Source organism: Cygnus atratus, chromosome 20, assembly GCF_013377495.2.
Source record: "Cygnus atratus isolate AKBS03 ecotype Queensland, Australia chromosome 20, CAtr_DNAZoo_HiC_assembly, whole genome shotgun sequence".
Taxonomy (NCBI): Eukaryota; Metazoa; Chordata; class Aves; order Anseriformes; family Anatidae; genus Cygnus; species Cygnus atratus.
The window spans coordinates 10,702,785-10,730,359 of record NC_066381.1 but is presented as its reverse complement, the minus strand read 5'-3'; the positions used below and the strand labels follow the sequence as shown (position 1 = coordinate 10,730,359).

General features: G+C 48.0%; 1 protein-coding gene across 10 annotated transcripts in view; it reads left to right on the top strand.

Annotated features, from left to right (window-relative positions):
- Positions 1-1,760: 1,760 nt before the first annotated feature.
- The window catches only part of MSI2 (musashi RNA binding protein 2), a 239,063-nt gene continuing 213,248 nt past the window's right edge, over positions 1,761-27,575 (top strand). For 5 of the 10 annotated variants that reach the window (XM_035560911.2, XM_035560909.2, XM_035560907.2 and 2 more), the window contains exons 1-5: positions 1,904-2,016; positions 2,214-2,254; positions 2,366-2,447; positions 2,739-2,823; positions 6,883-6,924. In XM_035560911.2, coding sequence (XP_035416804.1) covers positions 1,955-2,016; positions 2,214-2,254; positions 2,366-2,447; positions 2,739-2,823; positions 6,883-6,924 — 312 coding nt within the window. In that variant the 5' untranslated portion in view covers positions 1,904-1,954. Of the gene's footprint in view, positions 1,777-1,893; positions 2,017-2,213; positions 2,255-2,365; positions 2,448-2,738; positions 2,824-6,882; positions 6,925-27,575 lie in introns of those variants that run through there. The other 5 variants (XM_035560912.2, XM_035560908.2, XM_035560905.2 and 2 more) reach the window with 3 other exon arrangements.

The window sequence follows — 27,575 nt, the reverse complement described above, 5'->3', positions numbered from 1 at the left end:
GTCACACGGTGCATGTCAGCTGAAACAACCGAGGGGCTGTTTGCAGAGCCCATTTATGTGCCTCTCAGCCCTGCTTCTGGTTTGACGCCCCGTTAGGACTGGAGACAGCAAAGAGAAAGAGGGGGAAAGGAATAAACTCAGGGGAGAAGAGGTTTAGGTCCAAAAGGAGCCACAGGACCACTGAACGATCCTGTCGGGGGGTTACCACTTGCTTCCTTTCCAGAGAAAAGCAGAGGCTTGCCCCTGCCCTGTGCTTTTACCAGTTGAGGGTGGGATTTGTCCCCTCTCCGGGTTTGCCACACGTCCTTGGTTTCTGCAAATGGGGCATTAATGGGCTCTTCCTCCAGCACTCACCATCGGATTGCTGCTGCCAGGACACCAGGGGCAAGGACCTGGGGATTTCTGCCACAACAAGCCGTGTCCAGCCTGACATGCATACATGAACCGCTCGGGTTTGTAAACCTCACCAAGGGCAAAACCACAACAGGGTAATGGAAGGCTGACTGAAAATGGGCTGAATTTGTAAATCTACATGATGTGTGCAAGAGAAATAGCAAAAATGACTGAATAGATTGAAACTGGTCACCTGCTTGAACCCAGCCACAGTGCAGGGAGAGGCAGACGAGACGGCACTGATAAAGCCTGCCCAAAGCCACCGGGCCACAGTTTTCCCTGATGTAGGGGATAACAGCAGAGATTTCTCTGTAACATACAGAAATCCAGATTTCATTCTCGAGCTGCAGCCGGCTCCATTCCAGCTCTCTCTGCCCACCAGCTGCCCCCTGCTCACCCTTTCCGCACTCCCTGTACAATTCCGCACCGGGGTCAGGGAGGTTTTGGGGTGCCCTAAACCAGGCCTCGCTCCCCTGACGGCCAAAGCATCCCTGGGGCCAGGGCCGGGGCTGGGGCCGGTGCAGCTGCTGGAAGTCGATGGATGCCCCTGGAGATGTAGGGCACTGTGGCTTGGTCCCACTGGGCGGGTGGCCTGCACCCCTGATAAGGGCTTAACTTAGGTGAAATTGCCTGCTGGCACCTCATATGGCTGTGCCAACGACTGGCAGCCCCACACTGCTCCCACCTCCTGCTGTAGAGCTGCCGGGCACCGAGCGCCAGCGGCGGGAGCAACGCCGCGGCTGGCACCAGGGACACTGGGGTGTTGAGTGCTGGGAAGTGGGGACACCGGGACGCTGGGATGGGACCACTGGGACACTGGGATGACACTGGGATGAGGCCACTGGGATGCTGTGATGTGGGGACACCAGGACAGTGGGATGACGCTGGGATGGGGACGCTGGGGTGACACTGGGATGGGGACACTGTGACATGGGCACCGTGATGCTGGGATGTGGGGGCCACTGGGACACCGTGAGGGGGACACGGGGCCGCTCCGTCCGGCTCCCTGCCGTTCCCTCACGCCCCCCCCCCCCCCCCCCCACTCGGCGCCGCGCTCCACACGGACCCGGCGGGGGCCGAGGGGCGGCGGGGCCGCTGGTGCTCGGCGCTGCCGCTCGGCCCCGCTCGCTCCCGACGGCTCGGTGCCGCGGCGGGCGCGCGGCCGCGGCGGGAGCGCGCGCGGCGGTGACGTCGCGGCCGGGCCACGCGACGGCGGCGGCCCCGCCCCGTGGCGCGCGGGATGGAGGGAGGGGGGGGGGGGAGGAGGAGGAGGAGGAGGATGGTGGCGGGGGGAGGGACGGCGCTGAGCCGAGCTGAGCCGAGCCGAGCCCACGTGTGACGGCTCTGGCCGCTGCCCCAGCGCCGCTCCGGCGAGAGCCTCCGGTAGCGGAGGGAGGAGGAGGAGGAGGAGGAGGGGGGAAGGGAAGGGAAGGGGAGCGGAGCGGAGCCGAGCCGGGCCGGGCCGGGCCGGGCCGGGCGGGGGGCGGGCGGGGGGGGGGCTCTCGGGGCTCTCTCTCGCTCGGCGCGGCGCGGCGCGGCTCGCTGCGGGCTCCGCGCGGCCATGGAGGCGGACGGGAGCCAGGCGACCTCGGGCAGCCCCGGCGAGGCGCAGCACGACCCCGGGTAAGTCGGCGGGGAGGCGGCGGCGGCGGCGGCGGGGCTGGGGGGGGGGGGGGCGGGGGCACGGGCACGGGCCGGGCCCCCCCCCCCCCCAGCCCTCCCGCCCCCAGCCCCGCTCCGCTCCGCGCCGCCGTGCGGTGCCCCGTCAAAATGGCCGATCCCGCCCCGGCGCTCAACCCCGCTCTGCTCTGCCCCCCCAGCAAGATGTTCATCGGCGGCCTCAGCTGGCAGACCTCACCAGGTAGGCGCCGGGACCCCCCCCCGCCCCGCACCCCCCTTCCCTCACGCCCCCCCCCCCCCCCCCTTAGCACCCCCCCCGCCCCGCGCTGCCTCTGTGCTCTTCTCTCCGCAGACAGCCTTAGAGACTATTTTAGCAAATTCGGGGAGATCAGAGAGTGTATGGTCATGCGGGACCCCACCACCAAGCGCTCCAGGTAAACCCCCCCCCCCCCCTCCCCGCCGCCGTGCACGCAGAACTTCGCCCGCGGGGCCCGGCGGGGCGAGGCGGGGACCCCCCCCCCCCCCCCCTCCCGCAGCCCGGCTCGGCCCGGCCGGCACCGGGCGGCCGCGGGGAGGGGACGGGGCCGGGGCCGGGCCGGGGCCGGCGCCGGGGCCGGGGGGGGTGCGCGGGGCGGGGGCGGCGTTGCCTCCGTGCCGCCGCTCCTCCGCTGCCTCCGGTGCTCACCGCCCCCCGCCCCCCGCTCCCTGTTCTTTGTCTCTCGCAGAGGCTTCGGGTTTGTTACGTTCGCGGACCCGGCGAGCGTGGACAAAGTGCTGGCCCAGCCCCACCACGAGCTGGACTCCAAGACGGTAGGTGCGGGGGGCCCGGCCCGGCCGTGTCACGCTGTCATTGAGCCCGGCCTCCGCGGGTCTGTCTTTTTTTTTTTTTTTTTTTTTTTTTTTTTTCCCCTTCCCGGAGTTCACTTTTAACAGAGGAAACGCTGTAACTTTTCTTTTTTCCTTTTTTTTTTTTTTTTTTTCCAATCCGAATCTTCCCATAGCAGCTGCTGGCTCCTCCCATAGCCTTGTATTTTATCGAGCGGTGACATTGAAAAGAATTGTAGGGTGAAATGTAACTTTTTTGGTGTTCTGCTGCAGAAGACTTTCCGCAGGGAACTTTTTATTTCCTGCGATCGATTATTTATTTCCTTAGCGGTGTGTGTGTCTCAGGGCAGGGGTGACTTACCATCAGATCGCAAAAGCTGCCTCTGGTGTCACTCCCTGAGCCATTTTTTCGGAGAGGTTCCCCCTGCCCGGTAATTTCGGGGAGCTGTGTGAGAGCTCGAGGTTGGCGGTGGTAGAGCAGCCCAAGTCCTGATTTGTTGTCATTTCTGCAAAGCTTTTTGCTATGCTCAGTCTCCAGTGGATAACATAAGGAGACCGCTCATGAGATTATTCATCTGATCTATTTTTTAATGAACATTACATTTGCATGTTTTTTTTTTTTGTTTATTTTTAAACATGAAGTTCACCCCTTGACTTGATAGTGCACGTTCAGCGTTGGGTCAAACAATAGGTGCCCCGTGTGTGCAGCTTAGGCCCTGTTTTTCTCCCTGCAATCGAGGCCACGCAGAAGGATGATGAAGTTTGCATGTGCCTTACTTTGTTTCAGTGTTCAGCCTCAGCAAACCTGGAGGGTGGGGGAAAGGACGCCGGTAGAGGTCATTTTTGCTCTGGTACCGATCGGTCTGAGGAGGGTCGTGTTTTGGGAAGGGAAGGATCGTATTGGTTCAACTGTCTGGCAGAGAGCTTCTGCTGAACGTATCAAACGTGTTCGTTGCTGTAACCGTCCTTCATAGTGTGCATTCTGGATCTGAAATGTTTTAACGTGAGCGTGGTGTTAGGGAGAATCCTGTCTCAGGGCTGGAACATCTTGCGTGTACCTGTGTGGATGAGATGCAGTTAACTGAGGCATAGAACAAGCAGGGAGCAAACACGAGTGTATGATTTTTAATGTGATTTCTGTGAAAACAAAAAAACCCAAAGCCCTTGTAGAAGCAGGTGGAATTTAGTGTTCTAATTTGACCTACAAATTCTGTTGGGCTTGTCTGAACACGTAGCCCATGCTTTCACATGCCTTAATAATTTGATTTTAGGTTTAATCAGATATGGTATGATAACTGATTCAACTGTGCTTCAGAGATTAAAGTCACCAGACTTTTCGTGTACGGCTGTATTCTCTATGTGTTTTAAAAGATAAATTTAGATAAGAAGAACAAAGACAAACAGTATCTTGAACGAGAGTTCAAAAAAAATCATGGGAGGACACCCTGTCTCATTTCTGCCTATAATTAGGTCCTCCCCCAGCTTTTTTTCTATATCACCATTTAGTCTCTGCAATATATTAATTTTCTTTTCCTTGGGGAAGGGGTGAAAAGCTTGACCAGGACAAGTTTGCCTCGATTTTGATGGTGTGATAATGACTGAATCAATTTGAAAAACAAATCAGCCTTACAGTCAGAGTGCAACCTAAAAGTAACACACAGAGCTAGCCAGGCTCCCTTTCAGCCATTTATCTGTAAACGTATTGTAGTAACTGTTCTTTAGTATAACATAGCATTTGACTCTGTTTCAACGTTCAGCACAGGAGGCAGATCGGTTGGGTATTGGCATGGAAACGTCGCTCTTGTTTACAGTTACGTTAAAAGCTTTGTTTAGGTAATGGCCATTCATATCAGAAATAGTATTATAGTCATTTCCTAGAGGACTTGTAGATACAGTAAGTAGAATTGTACCTAACTAACTAATTTTTTTTTGGTAGAATTTTTTTTTTGTTGTTGTTTAAATAGTTGACAGGGTTATGCAAAAGGTATGGATTTGACATGTTTATCGGTAGCGTTCATCTGAAAATGCTGATGGTGTGCATCCAGAAGTTCTCGTGAAGGAAAATCGCCTATTTAAGAAATAAGTGCTGTTGCTGTGGTGCAAAGAACTCCATGCTCTTTGAACTGACCTTCAGAAATGACTGTTTTGCTTTAGAATGTAATGGCTCTCCCAACTTTTTCTGCCAGTGGGACTCTGCAGCAACGTCGTTCTGGTGGGACTGACGTTCTCCTTTATTGAGAAATCTTTGACTTCAGAAGCAAATGTAGGAACGTGCATATTTGCTTCTACCTTTAGGTATCTCTGTGGAAAATCCATACCTGTTGTATTTCCCCAGTAGACAAATGCCTAGTCAGTGCTGAATATATTTGTAGATAATGTTAATCTCTATGAAAAGGTTAGCTTTCTAGATAAAGAATTTTACTTTTTATGCTTTTTGAACAATTATGTGGCATGTAATCGCTCATTTCTCAGGTATGCTTTTAAAAAAAGGAAAGATACTCTATTTGTATCCAATGCAGACAAATTAGTTTATCAGTTGCACATCAAATGTTTGTGATGTTTGCAATTTTGACATGTTAATTGAGTAAAACTGATTTTTGTGAGAGGCCCTTGGTTATTTATCAGTCCGATCACCGCAGGAATGACAATAGCATATTGAAATATCTCCTTGTTCAGGGTTAGCTGGGGGCGCTGGGGGGGGGCGGGAATATAACAAAAACCAAACCCAAACTATCAAAGCCTCTACTTCTTTACATATGCCTTAGCATGATCAGGATTAAAGTTTGTTACGCAGTCAGAAATGACGCTGAAAGCAGTCGCGAGTTGCACAGTTAAGGTAGGATTTAGTCCTTTGAAAGATCCTTTTCCAGTCTCTATTTAGAACGTGTCTGTGTGCAGATGCTGCTAAAAAAAAAAAAAAAAATAAATACAGGTGCAATCAGGAGCACGTAGACATTTTATTACAGTCATTTTTAAAGATGACAATTTAAGATGGACATCTGTTTAGAAGGTGGGATTTTTTTAATTCACATCCAGCCATTTATTTATGATGCTTTATATTTTCAAGTGATTTTTGACAGGTAGAGAACTTTTAATTTTTAAAGGTGACCCATGTGGAATTTTTTTTTCAATTGCAGAAGTAGCATTTTGGAATTGCGAAGTGGACATGGTTTCTAATTTATGCAGCATGATGGGAGTCAATGCTGTACCTTGAAACAAGGGACTGTGGGGTGAAACAGATTTTTTGTTGTTGTTGTTCCTTTTTGTCTCTGTGGTAGCATGCTTCATTCAAGAATGCTTTAGGTAATTCCTTCATGGAAAATCTTTAAGAAGTTCGTCCCTTATGGTTTAAAGTGCCTGCATGTTTTGTCTTGCTCTCTTCTTTTTCCACCCCATAGTCTTTAATTGCTCACCCATATTTTTTGAGGGAAACAGTATACCAGATCAATTAGCGATGTTATTATGAAGGATAATCTTGCATTCCTTCTAACGATTTAGTTCTAATAATTAATTGAGATAATCTGACCTTTGAGTTTTGCATTTCTTTTTTTTTTTTGTGTGGTGTTACTAGTCAGCTGACAAAACAGAAAACTAAAAAACAAAGTAACCCAAAGCCCAACTGAAGGAAGGTGCAGGTGTCAAAAACAACAGGTTAAGATCTTGATCAGGAGTGCTGATTTTTCTGTGCAACCTCCAGAGCATGCAGATATGGTTTAGCGTGCAGTTTTGTTGTAGAGGTAGCACCCAGAGGCTACACAGAGCTCCCTGGGTGCAAGCAGAGATCGTAGCCCTGAAGTTGATGCAGGGGATGTACGGAAGAGATGGTTTCTTCCTCTATTGCTATCTCCCTCCCCTTGCCAAAAAAACTACCCGACAAACCCAGACTGGGATCTCTCACTTCCAAAGTAGTTCTAGATGACCCAGTGTGCTGAATTATAAGCCTGAGAAATGAGGGATTAATAATTCAGTGATTTTAAAAAAAGAAAAGAAACAAACCCTGACAACAAAAGCTATCTTGTTGATTTCCCCTTTCTTTTTCCTCAGATTGACCCTAAAGTTGCATTTCCCCGACGAGCACAGCCTAAGGTAAGTAGGAGGATCGATAATAGGATTTTAGGCACACAGAGAATCATTGTTGCCAGGCAGTTCAGGTTTCAAACAGGGAATTGGCAATGAAAGCTTTTAGAGCCGGAGTGCATGGCGTCTTAAGGGTATCAGCGTATGGCTGTGAAACTACAGGAGAGCTGCTTTGTGCGATATTGCATGTCTCCAGTTTAACCGTCTCCTTGCAGAGTCCCGCTCAGCTGCCACTGGCTGAAAACCAGAGGCTTCTCTCGTTGTGGTGGGAGATCGTTGCTGCATTACTCGCGTTTGTTATGCTATTTTACGCAATGTGTTTTGCATGGTGTTTATGAAGAGCGTTTGGATTAAGTGCAGACTTTGGGCTTGTTTTGAGCTGAGCTTTCAGTTCTGTGGTTGTGATGGATGGGAATATATCTCTGCCTTCATTGTTTGCAAGTTTTCTTTTGTATAACTTCAGAGATGTGTTTGGAGACTTAATAAGTGTTGGATAGCAAGTTTCTGATGAAGCTCTGAACTCTTCAGGCGCAGGGTATTCTTTTGCAAGAACAGTGAAACAATGAGCTTTAAGTCCCTTATCCGCTGGCTGGAGGAGTGACCTTCTTCCAGGGCACTCTTGCTGTAGTGCGGCCAGTTTCCGCACAGGGACAAAGATGCTTTAGCTGTGTGCAGCGATGCTTCTGTCTGCATGCTTGCTCTGAAGCATCGCTAGGTGCCATTTCCTCTGGAGGACCTGCTTATGGAATAGAAGTGGTTGTTGCTCTTTAGACTGTGGCTAATGAAAGCAACAGATCAGTTTCAGATGCAAATGTGTGGGCAGTTGCATTTGAATTCTGAAAGTCAGAGGCCAAAGGAAAACTTTTATAATCAACTTGGTCTTACGATTTGTTTCTGAGAATCTATAGGAAGAATTGAATTTATCTGGTGTACACCACTTGCATACACTATAATCACCTGGAGTTGCTTTGGTATCCTGTTTAAAAAGCGGGGAGACGACTGCAAAGTTGTAGAGGCATGTTTATAATACGGAAGAACAGTTGAAGGCTCATGGCATGAGATTACCTGAGCAAATTTAACCTAACAGTTTTATTGCGTATAGCTTTTATGAAAGCAAGCAGTTTAATGGTGTGTGGAACTATAACATTATATATTGTGCAAAGTGTGCATCTGGAAAAAACAACGTGTAATTTAAGAACCTTAGACATACAGCAGGAGAGGTGCTAGTGATTTCTTTAAAATAAAAACAAACAACAACAACAACAACAAAAGCTAACAGTCTACTTGCAGAATTTTAAACCAAACTAATATAGTCAAGTATTCAGGGGTTCTTTTCTTCATTGGACATATCTAATAACTAATTAGTGAATAATGAGTTGCCTGGCTTGCTTCCATGCTGAGCAGAGTTTATAGTTTGTGGGGTTTGTGGCTACTGGATTATGTTGTTGAATTAATGCTGTCTTTCAGATAAAATTCAGGAAACTTAAAAAAATTTGTAAGGTTTCGTGATTCAAGACGATTATCTTGCGTGAGAGTGATCTTGCACTGTGGTTGCTGTTCCTTTCCCCCTGCCCAATAACTTTAAAGGCTTATTTACTTTACAAACTGTCTTCAACTACCAGGTATCTGTTTCTATAGTGCTATTTGTAAAAGTTAATAATAGTTACAACAGAGCTGTTAAACTGTCCTTTGCGATTTCTTCTAAAACAATAAATTAAAAAAAAAAACAAACACCAAAAACAGGGCATGTCTTATGCAGTGGATATAAGTGTGTTAAATTGACCTGATTTTTGCGTTGTTTAACAGGAAATTTTTACAAAAGGGATTTTGTTTTTCTTCAAGTAGCTTTTCTTGGTAGTTTTTTTGCTTTTGGTGAGAAATGTGTGGGGTCAATTCTGGAATGTACGTTGCTCTTAGCAGGAACTGCTCTGTCTGGAGAGAGGTCAGCGCTGTCTGTGGCTGCTTTTTATGTACTTGTCCCTTCTAAGGTGCTGGGATTTCCACAGGGTACTTGGGGGGGAGGAGGGACAACAGACTTGAAAGGGGCTTTTTCATGAAACTGGAGAAAATCGTGTGCAGTGAAGAACAGATTTTACATCGTGATAGATTATTCTGGACTGTATTTTATAATCTGGATTTTTTTACTTTGTTTTTTTAATTAGGTACTGAATTAAGGTTTTGGACTTCAGTTGTTCACTTATCGCAGTTGAATAGTGAGTGTTCACCGTTAAAATGCGACTGTGCTTTAGTCTAATTAACTAGCTAATGCTTGGGTCTGTGGAGATTAATGGCATTTAATGAAATGTCTCTGTCTCTCTCTAGGTGCGAGGGGAGACTTTTTATTTTTTTCATTTTCCCCCACCAGCCGTCCTCCCTAGCGTGTGTAGCCAAACGCAAAGGGCTCAGCTCTCTCCGGTGGTCTCCGTGACGGGGTACGGGGCTTTGGAGGAGGAGGCTGGGCTGCGGGAAGGCCGTGCTCGCTCACGGGGCCTGCTGGCAGTGCCTTCCTTCCACCGGGCCCTTCCTCCCCCTGGGAACCCTCCTGACCTGCCCAGGGTGCTCAGCTCTGGCCGGCCGCGGTTTTCGGGCCGCACGCGCCTCCTTGCCAGATCACGCCTCGCTGTGGCCTGCGGGGTCACGCTCGCTTTTTTGTGCTCGCACGATGATTTGTGTCCATTCCTTCCCCTCTTCTGATTGATTTTAATTGGCTGGGCCTCCTCTTTCAGACCGTGTCCCAGTAAAACGCTTTCTTTTGGGCTTTTTTTAACTGCATCTTCATGATTTGACACCTCTCTGGTGATGCAAATTGGTTACTGAGCAAGAAGTGGCAGGCTGTAACAGCGGAGCATTCTTCCCTGATTTTCTGAGAATGACCCTTGCAGAAAATCCTCAGTGATTGCCTCCAGTGGATTACGCAGTGATGTGTAATCCTTCTCTCCTTGTGAAGTCCAGGATGACTTGAAGCCATTGTTTTTGGAATATGCTGCAGGGGTTTGACTCGTTGAGGTTCCAGTCTGTGGCTGTCAGCGAGATGAAAAGAATACGCATCCATGTTCTGGAGGCTGCTGTTCCTTGATAACAATCTGTCCTGCTTCCAAATGCTGGAAGGAGCTCTCTAACAGTTGATTGTTTGTAACTCTGCTGACATAAAAATCCTTAAAAAGCAGCCAAGACTGGGTGGGCAGGGGAAGGAAGTAGTTTAGTACCCTTTTTTTTGAATACCAAAGACTACTGTCATTTGACTTGTGATATATGCAGCCTGTCAGCTCTGACCTTACCTGCTATGCTAGCTTGGAAAAGCCCTATCAAATTCAGCACGTTCACTAGATGTTCTCAAATGGGAGCAATTTCCACCCCCTGCACCACCTCCCCCTTCCTTGGAGAGTGTTACTTAAAAAGAAAAAGGGGAAAGGGGCAAAAAACAAACAAACCTGAAGAGCAGAAATACAGCAGCCTCAGTCCATGAAGAAGCTCTTTGGTCATGAAAGTATGCTTGTGTAACTTACTGGTACAGATATTTGGATGCTTTGTTGTGCAAAGCAGTGCGTGAGGCAGAGGCAGATAAAACTTCACTCCAAACTTGCAGTTAACGAGGCTACTCCCTGAGTTGTGTTTTGTGCTCGGGTTCCTCCAGCATGGGACCGAGGATCCTGTTCTGGCACTACTATGAGGCCATGGTACATGCGGCTGGGAGTTGGTCTGGCAAGTCAGCAAGCTGGAGCTACCGGTAGCAGTGTTCACAGCATTCGCCAGCACCATGTGTGACCTGGCGACTGCAGTCTGCGTCCTCTGCAGCGGCTGTGGGGGCAGCCCAACTACTGCTGGGAGCTGCTGGAGGCGCTCCTGCAGCGCCGTGCTGTGGGCTGGGCGCTGACCACCCGGAGCAGAGCTTGTTCTTGTCAGGGTTGTGTATTGTAATTTGGGATCTGATCTGCGTTGGTTGGGCACAGTATTCTGGTGACTGTCCAGCACAAAATAGCAAAAGGGCTTTATTTGGTGAGACAGATGTTTAGTCTGGTAGTCGAATGGTGATGCTGAATACCGGTGTTTCTGTTAGGTATATTTCATCCTGACAGAGGACAGCGCAGGACTGATAACTAGTTCTGGCATCTCTGTGCTCAAGTCAGCCAGTGTATCTGCAAACTGTGCATACCTTGTCTGTGGACTAGCTGGTTTCCTGTCTGGCCGGGCCGATGGATTGCAAGAGGTGCAGTTGTACACATCTGTTCCTCTTTCTTGGGTGAAAAACAGCATCAACAACTCTCCTTTCATTGGAGTTGCTCTGGTTAAACCCACGTGAAGCTGGCTGTTCCAGAGCGGCAAATGGAGGGCATGCCCTTTTGGAATAATACCAAGGCTAACCCGGGATTTTTTTTTTTTTAAGTGAAACAGTGGATTTAGATGTCTGATTCCAATTAAGTTAACCGTAGGTGGGGTGTCTGCATCCCTTGGCTGTTTGATAAGCATGAGCCAGAGTAGCGGAGAGGTTTTATTCCAAAGCAAATGATGGACCTTGGAAATCAAGAGTTCTGTTGTTTCCTCCCCTGCTTCTTCCTCTAAGCTCCTCCGGGTTAGTCCCACTACTTCCCTTCTTGCTTTAAGTATAGGGTAGACTTTGAAGTCCTTTTCAAAAGAATGCAGCCTGAACACACTAGCAGAGCTTAGGATTCTTCCTTTCCTGCCACCCTTCCTTTCCTATCAGACTCAAGAGCAGCTAGGTCAGACCTTTTTGCTATTGAATTTGTTGTTGTTATTTTTTTATTCCCCTGCATTTGCAGGTCTGGATAGAATAAGAGAGGTAGTATTTACTGCTCTTGGCATTGGGCATATATGTGTACCTTAATAATATTGCTTTATCTTCAGCATACAGAGTATGAAGTCTTTGCCAAATGGTATGAGGGACTTCTTTTTGCAGCTTATGGCCAGTGCGTGGGTACCTTCAACCTACCCTGATGTAGATGCCTTGTTCAGCGTAAGCGGCTCTTAAAACTCGTCTCCCTTTGGCATCAGGCGCTCAAACGAAAAAGTTGATGAGTCTGAGTCTTGGCTGATCTTCTCAGGTAGTAGAGGATCAGGGTTTTAAAACCCATTATTCTTGGGCTCAGCTTCTTGCTTTCTGTGATCTGTTTGAGGCAGAACATGATCTCTGTTCTTTCATGCTGGCAGCCAGAGGAAAAAGTGGCTGTGCAAGGCATTCTGTGAGTGCAGTGAGTTTTGTCAGAGGCAAGAGCTGAGCTAGATTTTCCTCGCTTTGTTATTTTTGGAGATGTAAACATATTTCTTCTCCCTAAACACTCAGGTAGATGCTCACATTGTCCTTAATCCCCAGAGACTGTCCTGTTCTTGTGTAAAATATGTCTTTCTATTATCATTGCCTAAGGGTGTCTTTTGTGTTACAAAAACACAAAAGCTGTGTCTAGTGTATTTTTCATTTTAACTTACTGCTGACTTAAAAATTAAAATTGAACATTGCTTAACTTTTTTTTTTAATGTGTTTCTCCGTTCCCTTTGTTTTTCCCTATTATTAGATTTTTTAAATGGCATCCAGCCGTAACTTTTCTGCACTAAGACCTGGGTGCTCGGATATGCCAGGAAGGGGTCCGAAATAAGGGAGGATAGGGAGATGGAAGAAGAGCAGCATGCTAACACCCTTGTACACTCCTCTCTGCTTCCAGATTGAGTACATCTCGTCTGCGAAGTGCTGAGTCTTTATCAGCCCGGGGGTAGGTCTACTAATGACTGATCTAAAACCATCAAATTCATTTATTTGTCACTGCCAGTGACAGCCCAGTTAATGCTAATGGATTCTTTTTTTAGCCTGTTGACTCTGGTGATAGTCTCATAAATGTTGTGAAATCCAAAGCATTAGGGGAACTTCTAACTTATTTTTAGAGGAGAGCTAGTGAAACGGGGTAAAGTGATGTAAGCAGATCAAGGTATATGCTATGCTGGGAAGGAAAAAGAACAGCTCTTCTATTTTGTTAAGTCACCCAAAGATGTTTTTGCTGTTCCTAATAGTTATTTGACTTTTCAATTGTATTTTAATGTTCTCTTCAGACACATTTTGGGTCATGCCCTAAAGGGAAGGGAAGCTGTAGATAGGGCCAGTCATTTTAAGGGGGGAAAAAAAGGGCTTCTTTCAGAAACTGGTTCATCTGCAGGGCCTGAATCTTCTCTGTCCCTATTGTGCAAAAGCACTTAAGCATATACTTAAGTTGGCATAAGCATGTGGGTAAGTGCTTTGCTGAATCAGGATGGACTAAAAGCACGTTATTAAATGCTTTGTTGAACTGAGGAGTCTGTAGCAGAAAAAGATTAAAAGATTACTTTGTGTGTTTGACAGTACTTTGTATACGGTCAGTTCCATCACTTCTCTTTCACAGATAGTCAGTTTCATCTCTCTCGTTTTTTCTCTTCCACGAGAGGATCTCTCCTACAAGAAAATACTTACTAATCTGCTGTTGCCTCAAAAAAGTAATTGCAAGCATGAGGCTGGGTCTCTGTAGTATCTGATTATTTTTTTTAAAATCGTCTAAGCTTAATTTAGTCTCTAGTCCTGCAATCACACATTCTGTTTGCCTTAGTCACTGGAATAATTCTGTAAACTATGTGAGTAGTGTTCAACGTGGCTTAGGTTTCTGAGATGATATTGCTGTAGAAATTGTGGTTTGCTGAGTAACTTTCAAGTTAATGTGAAGCCCTGTAGTTGGATCAGCATGCGGTATTAATAAGTTACTTCTAAACTTTGACGTTCTGCTGCTCTCCTGTTGAAAATGTTTCCTTTATTTTTTGAGTGCAGAGAAAATGTTAAGAATGTTAGGAAGTGCTTTGCCCTTGCTTGGTCATTCCTCATGCTGGGACATCTGCAGCTGTATGTATTGTTGTGATCAAGTAGGCTTAATTTATGTATTAAGATTGTACTCGGAGCTTTAGATTAGAAAGAAGGACCCTACCCTGCTAACGTTTTTGAAACACTGCACATGAGGAGTAGTTCCAGAGACTTTAGCAAGAGCAGTTAAATGCAAACAGGGCTTCTTAATATGTTGGTGAAGTGTACGTGGCAAGAAGGGTGAGGGGAAAGTAATATCAACAGCAGCAGAAAGCGTCATTCCCTCTGCCCTTCCCTCCCCCCAGCAAGGACTTGCATTAATTTCCCATTGACTCTGATGTACAATAGGGAAGAGGTTTCAAGCTGACTAAAGGGGCAAAGGTCCAAGAAAACTACTGTAGCAAGAGCTGATGTAGAGTGACAGTAATGAGGTGGCCTGGCAGGTGGGAGGGAAAACGGTGGGGTGGGGGAAAGAAACTAATATCTAGTGAATTAAGTAGTTCCCAAGGTTTGAAGTTAAGTCCTGTTGGTTTTATTTTCTTCAGTATGGGCCTTGTAACTGTGAGATACGGCCAGAGCAAGGCCTCTGTGCTTCTTCCCTTGGCTGGGAACTTGGGCAAAGCCCTGGAGCAGTTCCAGCCCTTGTGGCTTAGCCCAGCTCATTGGGAATGCTGGTATTGCCCAGAGGATATGAAATTCTAGTCCCCCCCAAACCTGTCCTGTGCTGTTTTCCTTTCTGTTTTAGTATTCCAGATTCTGAGCTCATCTTGATGCTGTTTTGTGGGTCAGTTTTGCATGAACAGGAAGGTGAGGAGCATAGGGAGAAAAAGCGTTCTGAAGATTTGTTAAAAATAAGGACTGTGAAGTGCCAGCAAGAGTTTCAGCTCCTTGAATGCTGGCAGAAGTAGAGAACCTACTAGGTAGAGAGTCAATAGAGGTTTTTGTTAGAATTGCTATATAAATGTTGTACAGGAATCCTCCTGAAGGGTGATTTGATGGGGTGTGTAAGGAGTTCGCAAAGAGCGGAGTGTTTGTCCCAAGCATCTGTAAATCCAGCTGGACTGAGAGGTAGCGCTCAAGCTGGAGGCATGGACTGTGGCAAAAGCTTGTCAATAGCAAACCCTTAGCACTGGTTTTCTGTTGGGTGCACTGCTGGAGAAAGGTGCTGCTGCAGGGACCTTGCTCGTGTTTTTTCTGAAGCACTTACTGAAAGCAGGAAACGTGTAGTTTTCCATTTGGCCCTGTTATCAATCATTTATGTTCAGAGATGCACAGGTGCTATTCTCTGCTCGGAGTCTGAGCTGCACGTTGAGCCTGATGCATACACGGTGTTTATCCTATGTTTGCCAAAGGTTTGCAAAATGTTGCAGGAAAGTATAGAAGATGCTCATTTGCTGGTGAAATCTTCCTACTTCTGGCATTGTGTTTGGCAGGCCCGCAAAGTTTAAAGCAACACTGTGTGCTTAGTGAAGTGTAGAAGGGAGCAGAAAACATGGAAAAGAAATCTGAAGTTGATGTGGAGATGTGAAATATCGCAGGAATTTGCTGAGGACACAGGGCTAGCACCCCACCTTTTGGTGCAGGGCTGCTGTGGGCTGTGGTGTTAAACGCTGTGCCTCTGCTCCCTACAGCGTCCTGAAGATCCTGGGAGATCTCGTGCGAGTCCCACACGAGCCCAGCCAAGCCAGCTGCAGGGAGGGGTGTCAGTCTGGTGGCTGGGGCTCCCTTGTGTTTTTGTTTCAGTTTGCTCGTTTTTTAATGATTGATATATTTGTACTAGATAGCTGACCTTCCTCTCCAGTCAGTGCTGTAGGTTATCTCGATAACTCTGGCCCTGGCTGGGTGGCCTGCTGAATATGCAGAACACCTGAAGTTTGGTCTTCACCCTGTTCAAACTGTACTCGGTGATAAAGCCCCCTGAAAACCTGCGCTTTGTGCCGTGATGTTCGTGTCCCAGGAGCACCGAGGTCAGCACAGCCTAGTGTCGGTGGAGATGGGACTCTGAGGAGCGTGCGGGAACCCAGACGAAATAAGGCCCTGATGCTGCTGGGGATGCTGCCATTGACCCTGAAGAAACAAGGGCTGGAGGAAAAAATGGCACAAGGGATTATCCAGAGTATCTCAGTGTGGCAGAAAACGCAGCTGTTTCCTGACCCCGGGTTCGGTGCTGTGAGGTAAACGGTCTCCTCTGTTCTGAAGAGATGCTGACAGCGTCCCTGGACGTTGGGAAGGAAGTGCGTGAAGCGAAGCAGTATCGAGCGCTGCCAGCTCTTTGTGACTTGTTTGAGGGATTAAACTGAGGTTTTTTTGTTTTTAACGACTTTTGATTGAGAACTCAGGAGGGAGGCCCTGACTCAAGAGTGCCGGTGCTGTGGGGCACGGTGGAGGTTGCAACTGCTGAACGCTGAGGTTCCTGCTGCGTGCTCGGGTTTCCGAACTGCACCGGCGGGGCGAGGCTTTGGGGAGGGGGGAAGCAAGATAAGGGCGCTAGGCCACAGTGTGCGAGAGGTGGTTTGTGGTGCGAGTTACGGCTGATGCCGTCACGTGGCGCTGCGGGCTGCCATGGGGGCTGGGGCGCAGCGCTCGCCTGGCGGCTCCGGGAGGCGAGGGCAGGGGCTGGCAGCGGACTCAAACACGCACGGCACCGCTTCGCAGCGCAGGCCGGTCCTGGTGCCCTCAGAAACGAGAGGAGAGGAGCGAGGATGCTAAGCTGCAGGTGTCCTGGGGGCCCTCTGCCTCCAGATAGCGTTGGCTGCACTCTTCCCTGCAGAGCTGGGCGCTCAGCCATGCCGGACGCTCCTCCGCCCCCGTGGCCCAGCTCCTGGAGCCTGGTGTTCTCCTTTGTGCAGCGGGACCGTGACCGCTGCTCGCAGCCAGGCCCTTGTCCTTCCCTGTCGGTGCCTGGAGGGGTGGCTGCGGCGGTTCCTCCTTCCTGGATGAGGAGTGTGTCCCGATGCGCCTCCACCGAGGGGCGCGTTGCCAGAGATGTGCCGTGTCTGAACTGCACCTGTCTGTCCCCCGCTGCCCACCTGGGGGTCCCTGTCCTGGTCAGCCTGCATCCCGTGGGTGGGTGGCGCGGAGGGGAGCTGGAGAGAGTCTCCTGCCAGGTGCCTGTGTGCTTTAAATCCCCAAGTCAGCCTAATCCTGGTGAATCACCGTGAACCGTGATCAAAGCGTTGGGTTATGCATGCGATGTCCGCAGCAATTTATGTACGAAGAGGGAGTTGTGCTTGTCTTGTGTGACTTTTTTTTTCGATTTGTTTTAATCCGGTCACATCTTCTATGTTGTATCTTCCAGATCAAATAAAATGATAGCTGAAAGCCGTCCATGGTTAAGATTTCCCACAAAGTTTTGTGATCCTGGCTTTGATTTTGTTGTAGTTATTAGAAGTCAGTTTAGATTTCTGGGCTGCTGTTTTCGAGGTATCTTCAGTGGATATTTTAGTAGGGGCATTTCTTTTTTCTCTCAATCAATTATTTGTATGTGTTGGGGGGTCGAGAAAGCAAAACATAAAATACAAAAAATGAAAGCAATTTAGTTACCAGTCCAAAGGCTTTAATGCTAAAGAGCCATGAAGAAACTTTATTGAAACTATAATTGCCGACATAAGCAGTGATTATCTGTCTTCATGCTTTTATAGTCCCCATCACTGTCATCTGAACACATCAAGCTGATGAGAGCGTGTGTGGAACTTTATTCAGCTGATGCTGCGTAATCCTGATCTCTTGCAATATGTGGAAAGTAAAATAAAGTGTCAATTCATTTGAAAATGATGGCTTCAGAAAAAAGGGAGGGAGGACAAGTATCCTTGCAGAAAATGTAACCTTATTTCATCCAGCTTGCAACTGAAGGAACGTGGTTGACAGGGTAAGCATCTTATATGGACAAGATGAAAAGAAAATTTTCTGTTTCTTAATGTTCTTAGAGGTCTTTGGCAGGTGCATTCCTTCATCTGCGGAGGGTGCATCCCTTTGTTTCCTTGAAATGTTCTGAATTTCCTCCAGCTGAGAGAAGGACAACAGCACCTGTTTGTCTTGCCGAGAACTGGAGATCGTTGGATCAAGGCAGACAAATGGATGCTGCCAAGCGCTTCTTGAGGTGGAACAGAGATCAGAGAGCAAGTCCTGAATTGCTTGGCCTGCTTATTGGTGCTGGTTATGTGGGCAAAAATGTGCTCTAGGCTGTAAAGAGGCAGAGGGAGGAAGAGGTAATTTGGTGGTTATGTGCAAGATTATTTTCCTGCTGCTTGGCAGGTCTGAAATGTGCAGCAGTAATGTACAAGTAGTTTTTGGTGGACTCGCTGGGTGCCGTGTGCATGACATGGGGCTGTTCTGTAGAAGAAGAGCTTGCACTTCCAGTACAATTGAGTGAATAAATCTAATATGGCATTCCCGAATGGTAATCTGGTCCCTGTTTTTGTAAGGAGGATCTTAGGTCTTCACTGTCCTAAGAAATGTGAGAGACTTTCTGCTGCCTGGCAGCCAGAGTGATAGAAGCAGCAGTGTGTGCAGAGCTCTGGCGTTTTGCATTGAAGTTAGCAGACCAGGATAGATGGTTCAAGTTTGCTTGGTTGAGGCCAGGATTACTAGGGCCTGATTGCTGTCTCTTCTGTCCCTTGCTCTCCTGCTTTTTGTGTTTTCCAGGCAGGTGTGTAAATGCCTGAATTACATTTCTAAGTCTCATAACTTCCATCGAAGTCAGCTGCTCAGGGTTTCTGAGGAAGTCAGTGGAAGAAATGAGATAGGAGCCAGGAGTAGTTCTGTGATTTCTTAACGAACAGGACATGAGTAGTCCAGGGCTAAGTTTGGGCTGTAAGTGAACTGTTTTGTGGATGACTTTGGGGTAACGGAGGTACTTCTCGGACAAGAAACTGCTATGTTTTTTCTTGTTTTCCCCCCATAAAATTTGGAGGCAAAAGGGCAGCTCTTTTGATGGACGAAAACATGCAGGAGAATTCACAGCTTCGAAATCTATTTTCATTAGCACTATTATTTACTGTTATCTGTTATTTACTCTAGGTAAAAACCATGAGTGACCATGTACATTTCTGGTGGACTTTTCTAAATTACTCGTTGCTGGTTGTCTTTGCTGTCATTGAGGTTAGCAGGAGCTAACTGTAAGCTTCCATTAGAGCAGGTCAAAGCAAAGCTCCTAAATTGCTTGATACACTCATGGCCATTTCAAAAACACAACTAGAAAACTACTAGTAAAGTGCCTAGATACACAAAGAAGTAAGGTAATGCAGTTTTTAGAAGCATGTTCCTGCCTGGCTTCTATTTGAAAACAAAATGAGGTAGTGATATTTTGAGAGTTTCTGGTCTTCATCTTAGTGAGATGCCAACAAAAAATGCTTCTTGGAGAAGTTTTATTGAAAATGTAGTTGAAAGTCTGCGGGACACAGGTTTCTGTAGACATCAGCATCTTCTTTTTGTAAAAGACTGAAGCGCTGAAATGACTGGAACTAGCTCAAATCTGACCCTTATTCTCATCACATGGAGATGAGCTAAGTGATTGTCATCGCTCTTGTTTTATGGATGTGGAAAACAGAAGTGCTGCTCACGTGTCCTGCAACGTCCAAACCGGTGGAAATAACCGGTGCCTCCAAAGAGGGCTGCTGCTGACCTGCCTCGGGTGCATCCTCCCCTGTGGGGCTGTGCCCGTGTCGCCTCTGCCCTGGTTAAAGTGAGGAGATGAGGGCTCGTGAAGCCGGCATTGTCCTGGCTGAGCCATGGCCAGTGCAGTGTGAGTGGTGTTGTGTTGTCTTCAGTTCCATGAGGGGACAAAGCTTTGTGCAGAGGTTGCCCTGGCGTTGCATCGCGGGGCTGTTTGGGAGCTGGGGAGCAGGCGTGAGTCAGTCGTGACAGCCCTCTGTGAAAGGCTGATGCTGGCTTATTGGAAACAGTTGTTCGAAGTAGGCCTGGTTTCACTGGGCATTCAAAGCATCTTAACAATGGTGCTGGTGTTGTTCACTGTCTGAGGGGGGACAAACGGATGCAGGGACTAGGCTGGAAAATGCTTGATATGTAGAGAAGAGCGGACGGAGCGCAGCACACCGTGCTGAAGCTTCTGCAAACAGCCTGGGGCAGGGAGGGGAAGAGATGAGCAGAGAAGGGCGCTCTGCTGCCGTCCACTTAACTTCTGGGGGATGCTCCGTGTGTGCCGGGGGGCTGAAGCGGCAGCAGGACGGTGCACTGGGGACTCTCCTCCCCCCCCGCCCCAAGCACCGGTGCGGGTGGCAGCGCTTGGCTCCTTCCTCAGCAGCCCCTAAGCCTCTGCCCTCGCTGCCATTGCGGTGCAGCGCTGCCTGGGAAGCCTCCTGAGGGCCAGGCAGAGCCGTCCTCCTGCCCACAGAGGACTTGCCTGAACGGCACCCCCTGTCGGGGAGGTAAAACGCACCGGGCCCCTCTGGGCCCCAGCCCAAGCACCCTGAAGGCTGTGCCCTGCTCCGCACCGTGGCCGGCTCCGTGAGGCGCTGGAAGCTCTGACTGATGTGCTTTGGGATCCTCTGGCAGGCAGCGCTGTAGAAACGAGGAGTATCATCATGTTTTATTGTGGCTTCTAAGAACGCAGTGTGTTTGTGCTCCGGGGAGCCCCAAGGGCTTTGTTTTTCACCAGGCCCGAGCTATTCTTCAGCGGAGCCTTCCCGGAGCGTGATCTAGTTCTGCCCATTAGGAGTGAGAGACGGGCCTGACTGATTTCTGCTCCCTGCTGCATAATAAATCTGATACTAAAATTAGTGCTGGTCTCCCTAGGCCATAATTCTTGCTGAGATTATAGAGAATTGTGTGTGCAGAGAGGAATCATCGTTGTGTGTGTGTGCAGTTTTTTGTTTTTTTATAACCTTGAGTGTCCAATTTCCAGGTTTTTTATTTAACCCCCCCCATCTTTTTCCCCTTTTCCTCTCTTTTGGGAAGCGCTTAGCCTTTCTGTGTATTTTGGCTATTTAAGCCTCTGTCACTGCAGGCAGATGAGTTCCTTGGGAGCTCTTCTGAAGGTTTTGTAATTGAGTCTTTTACCAAGGCGACAGGATATTATTAACCTTCAGTAAAGCAATTTATTTCATACTCCTTTGTGGGGATAAGCTTTTTTTCCCCCAGGAAAATATGTATGTGGAAAGGGTTGTATGTACAGGGGTAGCTGGACTTGCAGTAGTTATTATGATTTAAAAAAAATAATAATTTACATGAGAAATAGGCAGTTTTGTTTGTGTCAGTTTAAAAGAAACCTTTGGTCCTGCATGACTCCCACCCCTGCTCCAGCATTTTATTTTAAAGAACATAGTTTTTGCCTATCAGCGGCTTTGAAAGGAGGTTGTATTTCATTTTCGAACTCCATATATTTAGCCCCTGTGAGCACTAAAGCATTTTGTTCTCATCTTTGAGACGGCCTTAAAAAATGAGCTGAGGCTGGAGGGAGGAGTTCTTCGCGGGGTCTCCCTCTTGGCTTGGCCTTTGCCCTGAAATCAAATGCAGACTCATCCAGAAGTCGTTACAGATTGGGCAGCTCCTAGAATAGCAATTTCCAGCGAGCAGGCGGGAGCGCGGGATAAGTAGTCAGCCTGCCTGAATAACTTGTATTTTCTATTGAGCGTGATGACAAAGGCACCGGTCTGGGATTCAGGGGGTCTGGGCTTGTCTGTTACAGGGGATTGTGGCATTGCCTCTCCCTGTGCTTAATTTCTTATTTTCAAAGGAGGATGAGAGTATCTTTTCCCATATCTAGTTAGATTTTGCTTTTCACTTCAGTAGACTGTTAAACTTTTAAATAAATACAAATTGATGACGTTTTCCTGGTTTGTCTCGTTACTTGAAAACTTTGCAGTCACAGAGCCTGGTTTTTAAGGAGTTTGCAGTACCTTGCAGTATGAATGTGTTCTCCCAGCAATTATGAGATAAAGAGCTGGTATTATTGCCACATCATACAAGTGAGCTTGGATGAGAGGCAAAGTGCTTTGGCCAGAGCTTTACGTTTGTTAACACACTTGCATCTCCTGGCGCAGTTCATGGACTTCAGTTGCAGAGTTACCTGTTTTTCTACACTGTGCATCTTCAGCTGAACTGCTTCTGCTTTGCTATTGGAACGGGCACCCTAGAGAAGGTATTTTGGGAGGAGAGGCTGTTAATGACCTTTACTATGCCTGTCCTTGGGAGCCACAGTCTCCCAAGCTGGTCTTCCTGCATTTTACCACTTCTGATTTTTGGGATGTTTGGTCACTTCTACACAAACCTTTTAGCATCTCTTCAGTGGTTCCATCCCGTGCATGTTGGAGGAGCCTTTCCATTCAGCTGTCAGAAAGCTCTGACTTGACCTGGGGAGCTCTTGTTCCTGGCGGCAGGGGCTGCAGGGTGCAGCATGCTGCGGGGCTGTGGGTCCTGCACCAGTCCTGCCACAGGAGCTGGGGAGGGCTGCTGGCGCCCACGGTGCCCCGTCCTCCGAGGTTACAGCTGTCTGTGTGCTGCTGGCACTGAACAGAGATCCTGGGAAACAAAGATAAACCCGGTGACCTTGCTTTTATACTGCAGCCTTCCAGCGCCATCGGTTCAGTGTGCTGCTGGATCTTCTGCTTTGCCCGGAGCGGTGCAGTGCTGTTACTGCGTCAGGGGGAGCAAGGGGCTTCCCCAGGGGCTGCCCTCCTGCTGATGCCGTCCCCGCTCGTGCCTGGGCTGTGCTCGGCCCCCTTTCCTGTTTAGTCCTTCAGACCCAGCTAAGATGTGGGAGAAGGTGCACGTAACAGAACATTTTGGTCATCGGATGACTTTTTGGCCCCTTTGCATGCTGGCTTGTAAAACTTTGGAGCTGGTAGATTTATTCTTATGTCTTCAGAGTATCTTTCTATTTTAAAAATGCTTAAACTACCTCCCCCCCCCCCCTTTTTTTTTTACTATAGTTGTTGTAAGTGAGCCCCACAATCTGGAAAAAAAAGTATTAAAGCTTCCCCACCAGAGATTTAATTAAAATATTGTGAAAGGCAGTCATTGAAAATGAGAAACCTTTTGAGTGGAAGGCACCCTGATTTCCCTCCGCGGAGCTTTTTGTCACCATAGAGATGAAAAGAGAAGCTCAAAATTGCGCCTTCCCCTTGTGCGTTGCTACTGAGGGGCCGTGGCTGCAGGTAGCAGCTGCACTGGTAGCAGCGGGGCCGGGGCTGCAGGGACAGCACGCGCTTTAACTCTTGCAGGGCTCCAGTGCCTGTCGGGATTTCCTTCCCCAATGGATGCGTGTCTTCATAGTTTATTGTTCTCTTTTAATTTCCTGTACTTCAGGGCTGGAATTTATCTAGGCTGGCGAAGGGGAAGAATTAAGACGCCTGTCCTTTTGTCTCGGTAAATCATCACCAAGCAACTTTGTGCATAGCACGGCCTGTTGGGTCTGCGCTGGGGTTGTTCCCAGTGGGTGCAGATCGCTGCATCGTTCTTGAGGTGCTCGTGCAGAGGGCCTGTTACAGTAACCCAACTTTGCATTTTTAATTTTATCACATAAGAGTAAAAATGCGAACCCTCTGCATCAGGGTTCAACTCTCTCTGATTCTTATTTAAAATATCTACGTCACTTTTTTGTGTGTGCCTTTATTTTAAATCAAAGGGGTTAAGGTTTTTTCCTTCCAGCAACTCCTCTAGAGGAGTAGGGATTAATAAACATGCTGTAAGTGATGTAACTGCTCTGATACAGTTTCAAAGACAGTCACACAAATTGAAGACTATTGGAGGGTATATGACACTGGGCAGTGTTATGCTTTTAATCATTTTAAAAACAAATTTTTCTCCCTAATTGTATTAAAAGAGAGCGAAGAGCAAGCTCAAGTGGATTCTTGGCACAAACATCTCAGACAAATGAAAGTAAAATGTATATTCAAGCTGTCTGCTGTTGTATATTTTACACCATACCTGTCTTTGTGTCTGATTGCAAATGAACTAATAGTTTAGTTTTAAGCTGTTTGAGTGAGACCTGTTGTGTTTAAACTTCTGGATAGAAAATGAACATAACCCATGAACCCATGTAATGGCTTTACTAATAGGGAGTATTGCTATATTGTAATTTGCAAATTAATGGTTTAACTCTGAGATTAAATATACAGCTGTGTTCTTGTGTAATGTTACAAGACAAAATTACATCAAGTACTTAAAAACAGAAGGGCCTAATCCAGAACCAGTGGGTGTCTTCCCAGGGACCTCACCAAGCTTCATATTAGGCCTTTTGTGCTCTGCAGCAAGGGTGCAGATGTGTAACGTGAGCAAAGTTGCGTAAATGTGCCTGTGCCCGCAGTAAGGGGCTGTTAACATCTAGCTACCTGAGATACCAATATATTCAGAGCAAAATAATAAAATTACTTGTTTCCATGGTGGTGGTGACTAAGGCCACCTAACTGATGGTCAGGTTCAGCTTGTATCTGGCAGGCTAATCTAAGTGATGCTGTTGTGCGCATCTATTTGAGTGTTTGCAAAATTATATGTGAATTTTCAGTGGAGACTGTATTTGGGAGCTGGGCTCGGCTCTGATGCAATTTGCCCTTGTGCTTTCCTTGACTGTTGCTAATAAGAAGTGCTGGCCTAAATCAGTGTCTTGGAGAATCATCGATTCACTAATTGCAGATAATCAAGTCTCTGCTCCCTGCTCATGCTGAGACCACTTTTGTTTCCTGCCATTCCGCCAGGATTCGGGCAGCATCTTCCAGCATTTGACGTAACCAATAAAGTAGATTTTGAGCTCTCGTATTGTTAATTCTCCGAGGTGATGAAGCTATTGGTATTCAGGCTCGATAAACAAGAAGCTGTTACACCGCTGCCCTCTCCCGCTGGAATGCGCTGCCGAGGTCTGAGCCTGGCGGGGCGCTGGGGGGCCGTGGCCGTGCGGGTGGGCTCAGCGCTGGCCTCGGCAGCCGCCTGGCTCCCCCGGCCTGCGGAGCTGCTCTGGACGCAGGCAGTAGTTGCTTTGTGTCTTACTGTTTTTTTATGATGTGCTTCAAGAGGTTTCTTGTCTTCACGCTTCTGGGTTCAGGTAGGGAGGGCGTTTTTGCATGTTGTGGATTTTGCAGGTAGTGTTTATTGTGAAGCTGCTCAACATGGCTGTGTCCTGTGGCTAGCTCACACGGGAGAGGAGAGGAGAGGGGCTGCTGCTGCTGCACGCTGCCATCTCCTGCATGCCCCATCCCGTCCGCGCAGCAGGCTGCCTGCGGGCGCTCTGTGCTGTCCTGCAGCCAGCCACCCGGCGTGCCTCCAGCCCCGCTTCAGATCCTGTCGGGGTTGAGTATCACTGAAGGATGTGGAAAAAGGGGCAAGAGGTGATAATGGCTGGCAGGCTTTTCAAACGACTTCATGTAGAGCAGCGGGTGATCCCAGCCCATGAAAAAACAGGAGGAAATAAGAGTTCTGAGGAACACACTGTTAGCTAGTGGACGTCTTCTTTCTGTAGGTGTCGGTCTTCTGGGTCAAGTAGAGCAGGTCAAATCCTCGTAAGTTCCTCTTCCTTTGCTTTGCAGGTGCAGGAACTGATTGTACTGCTGTAGCTGAAGCGTTCTGCAGAAAATAACACGGGTTTCTCACGGTGCCTACCTGGCTGGGAGCTGTCTCTGTGTGCAGGCAGAGCCTGAGGTGCAGGGGTGGGCTGGCTGCCCCCTGTGCCGCCTGGAGGGGTGTGCGGGCAGGACACGGTGCTGCAGGGGCAGGAGCAGCGCCCGCTTCAGCCCTGTGCCTGTGTGCTGTGGTCACCCGTGGCATGAGGTGTGTGCTGGCAGGTCTCCCAGCTGAGAAGGGCGTAAGGCAGCGTGCTTGTAGCACACAGAGGGCGATGGTGGCGTCAACCTCGGGAGCGCGCGAGGACGCGCAGGGAGCAGGCCCGGCCCAGGCCGCACGGGCGCTCGGCAGCAGAGCCGGGGGAACAGATGATCGCGGACAGCTTAGGTTACATAATCTCTTCTGGGTTTAGTGTCAGCGCTCCCGCAGCCCCATCCAGCGCCAGTGCCCAGTCTGGCTTGCAGTGCTCCTAAACGTCCTTTTAATTTTTCTCTTTATTAATAGTTCTCTGACTGTAGCGCGCTCCCTCCCTGGCTGTGTGTGGTGTGCGTGCCTCGAGTGCGTGCCGCTGCTCCCTGCTGCTGGTGCTTCCTGCTCCCCCACCAGCCTCGAGCTTTTCACGTGTGTTTTTTTTGCTAGTTCCAGAGACGTTTTTGAAAAAATGTTGTGGGGAGGGAGGCAGGAGGGCTGGGCAGGGTTGGAGCTCGCGAGAGGAGCTGACTGTTCTCATTCATAAGCGAGGCTCGTGGGGCCGTGAGGGAGAACGGAGGCCGGTTTGGGAAGATGGGCGCGGTGGTGGCTGAGCTGGTGGGGAAGGGGAGGCAGGGGGGCCCTCCTCTGTCCCCCAGGGATGGGGTCCTCCTCCTTCCGAGCACAGCTTTATCGGCTGGAAGAGAGTTTTTGAAACGTAGCTTGCTCATTTCTGAAAAGGCTGTTCTCTTTCTGTATGGAGCTTTTATTTTTGTAAATGAAGTTCAGTGCATTAGTTTGTGTTCTGCTGATAAGTAGTGAAGACTGATATATCTGTGGAGGCAGAGCAGCAGCATTTCTGAGCGCTACAGGGCTGCGATGCAGGATGCCAGTGCCTCCCCTCACCGAACTCCATAACTAGGTCGCTTGGAAGTTACTCTCCACTCCTGCTGGGATTGTCACTAATTATACATACGTACCCTGGTGGCTGGCACTTACCTGAAGCTCTAGTATTGTCAATGTCAGCTATTATTTTTATTGAAAATAATAAAATAATTTAAAAAATAATAAAATCATATGCAGACGTACATTTTCAGAGGGAAGGAGAAACTGAGACGTGATTCGAGATTCAAGTCTAGAAATCAAATAGAAACTGCAAGATATGTGTTTAGAGTGGACTTGTGATTTAGCAGCAACATTAAGCATTCAAAATACTTGTGCATTCGTTCACTGAGGCAGCTTCTCTTACGTTAGCTGTTGCATAATGCTCTCGTGTCAGTTTAAGCAGTTGAAAAACATTGTGGCGAAGGTATTTAATGCATTGTGAACATCGGTGCAATGTAGCAGCTATTTAAAAAATATACAATAAAAATATGGAGAGCAGAGAGCAGCGCACGCTGCTTTACACAGGCGTGTTGGCAGCAGGCTGAAGTTATGGGTAGAGGATTTGGAGATTGTTTTTTTTGTTGTTGTTGTTTTTTTAGTTTGTTTTTAGTCTCCTGGGGTCTTGATTTATTTTTGTTACTCTAAGTGACGGCTTAACTAGGAAAGGATGATGAGGGGCAGGAACTAGGTGAGAGGAACGAAAACAGGGGGTGGGGGGCACAACAAATGTTTAATACATTTTTTTGCAAACATAAGCAAGTACTGTTCTTGCACATCTTGTGCTAGTAGCTAGTACTGAACAATTTCTTCCTAAACTCTGTGATTGTGAGTAAATTATGAAGCAAAACTGCTAATGCCATCATGATCTTGACTGTGAGCCAAATTGTGCAAAATCTAGTAGTATGTCTGTATGTGTAAAGAAAAAAAAGTCAAAGTGCTGCTAATACAGCCAGCTACTGCTGTTTGCTAAAGCGGTGGATTGCAGTCTGTGATCCCTAGGTGAGTAAGTCTCTAAATTGTATTCTGAGATGCTACGGCATAGCTGGAGTACTACAACATTATTATTATTTTTTTGCATAATGTGAAAGAGCAAGAATCTAGAGCTGTTTTATTTTCACTTATTTTTAATTTTTGTGCTTAGTATTTTGAGCTGTGTCATTTTGCTGGTGGATATGTGCAAATAGAAGTCAAGGCCCAGATGCAGGGGGGACATTAATTTTACTTTATTTATAAATATATGTATGAA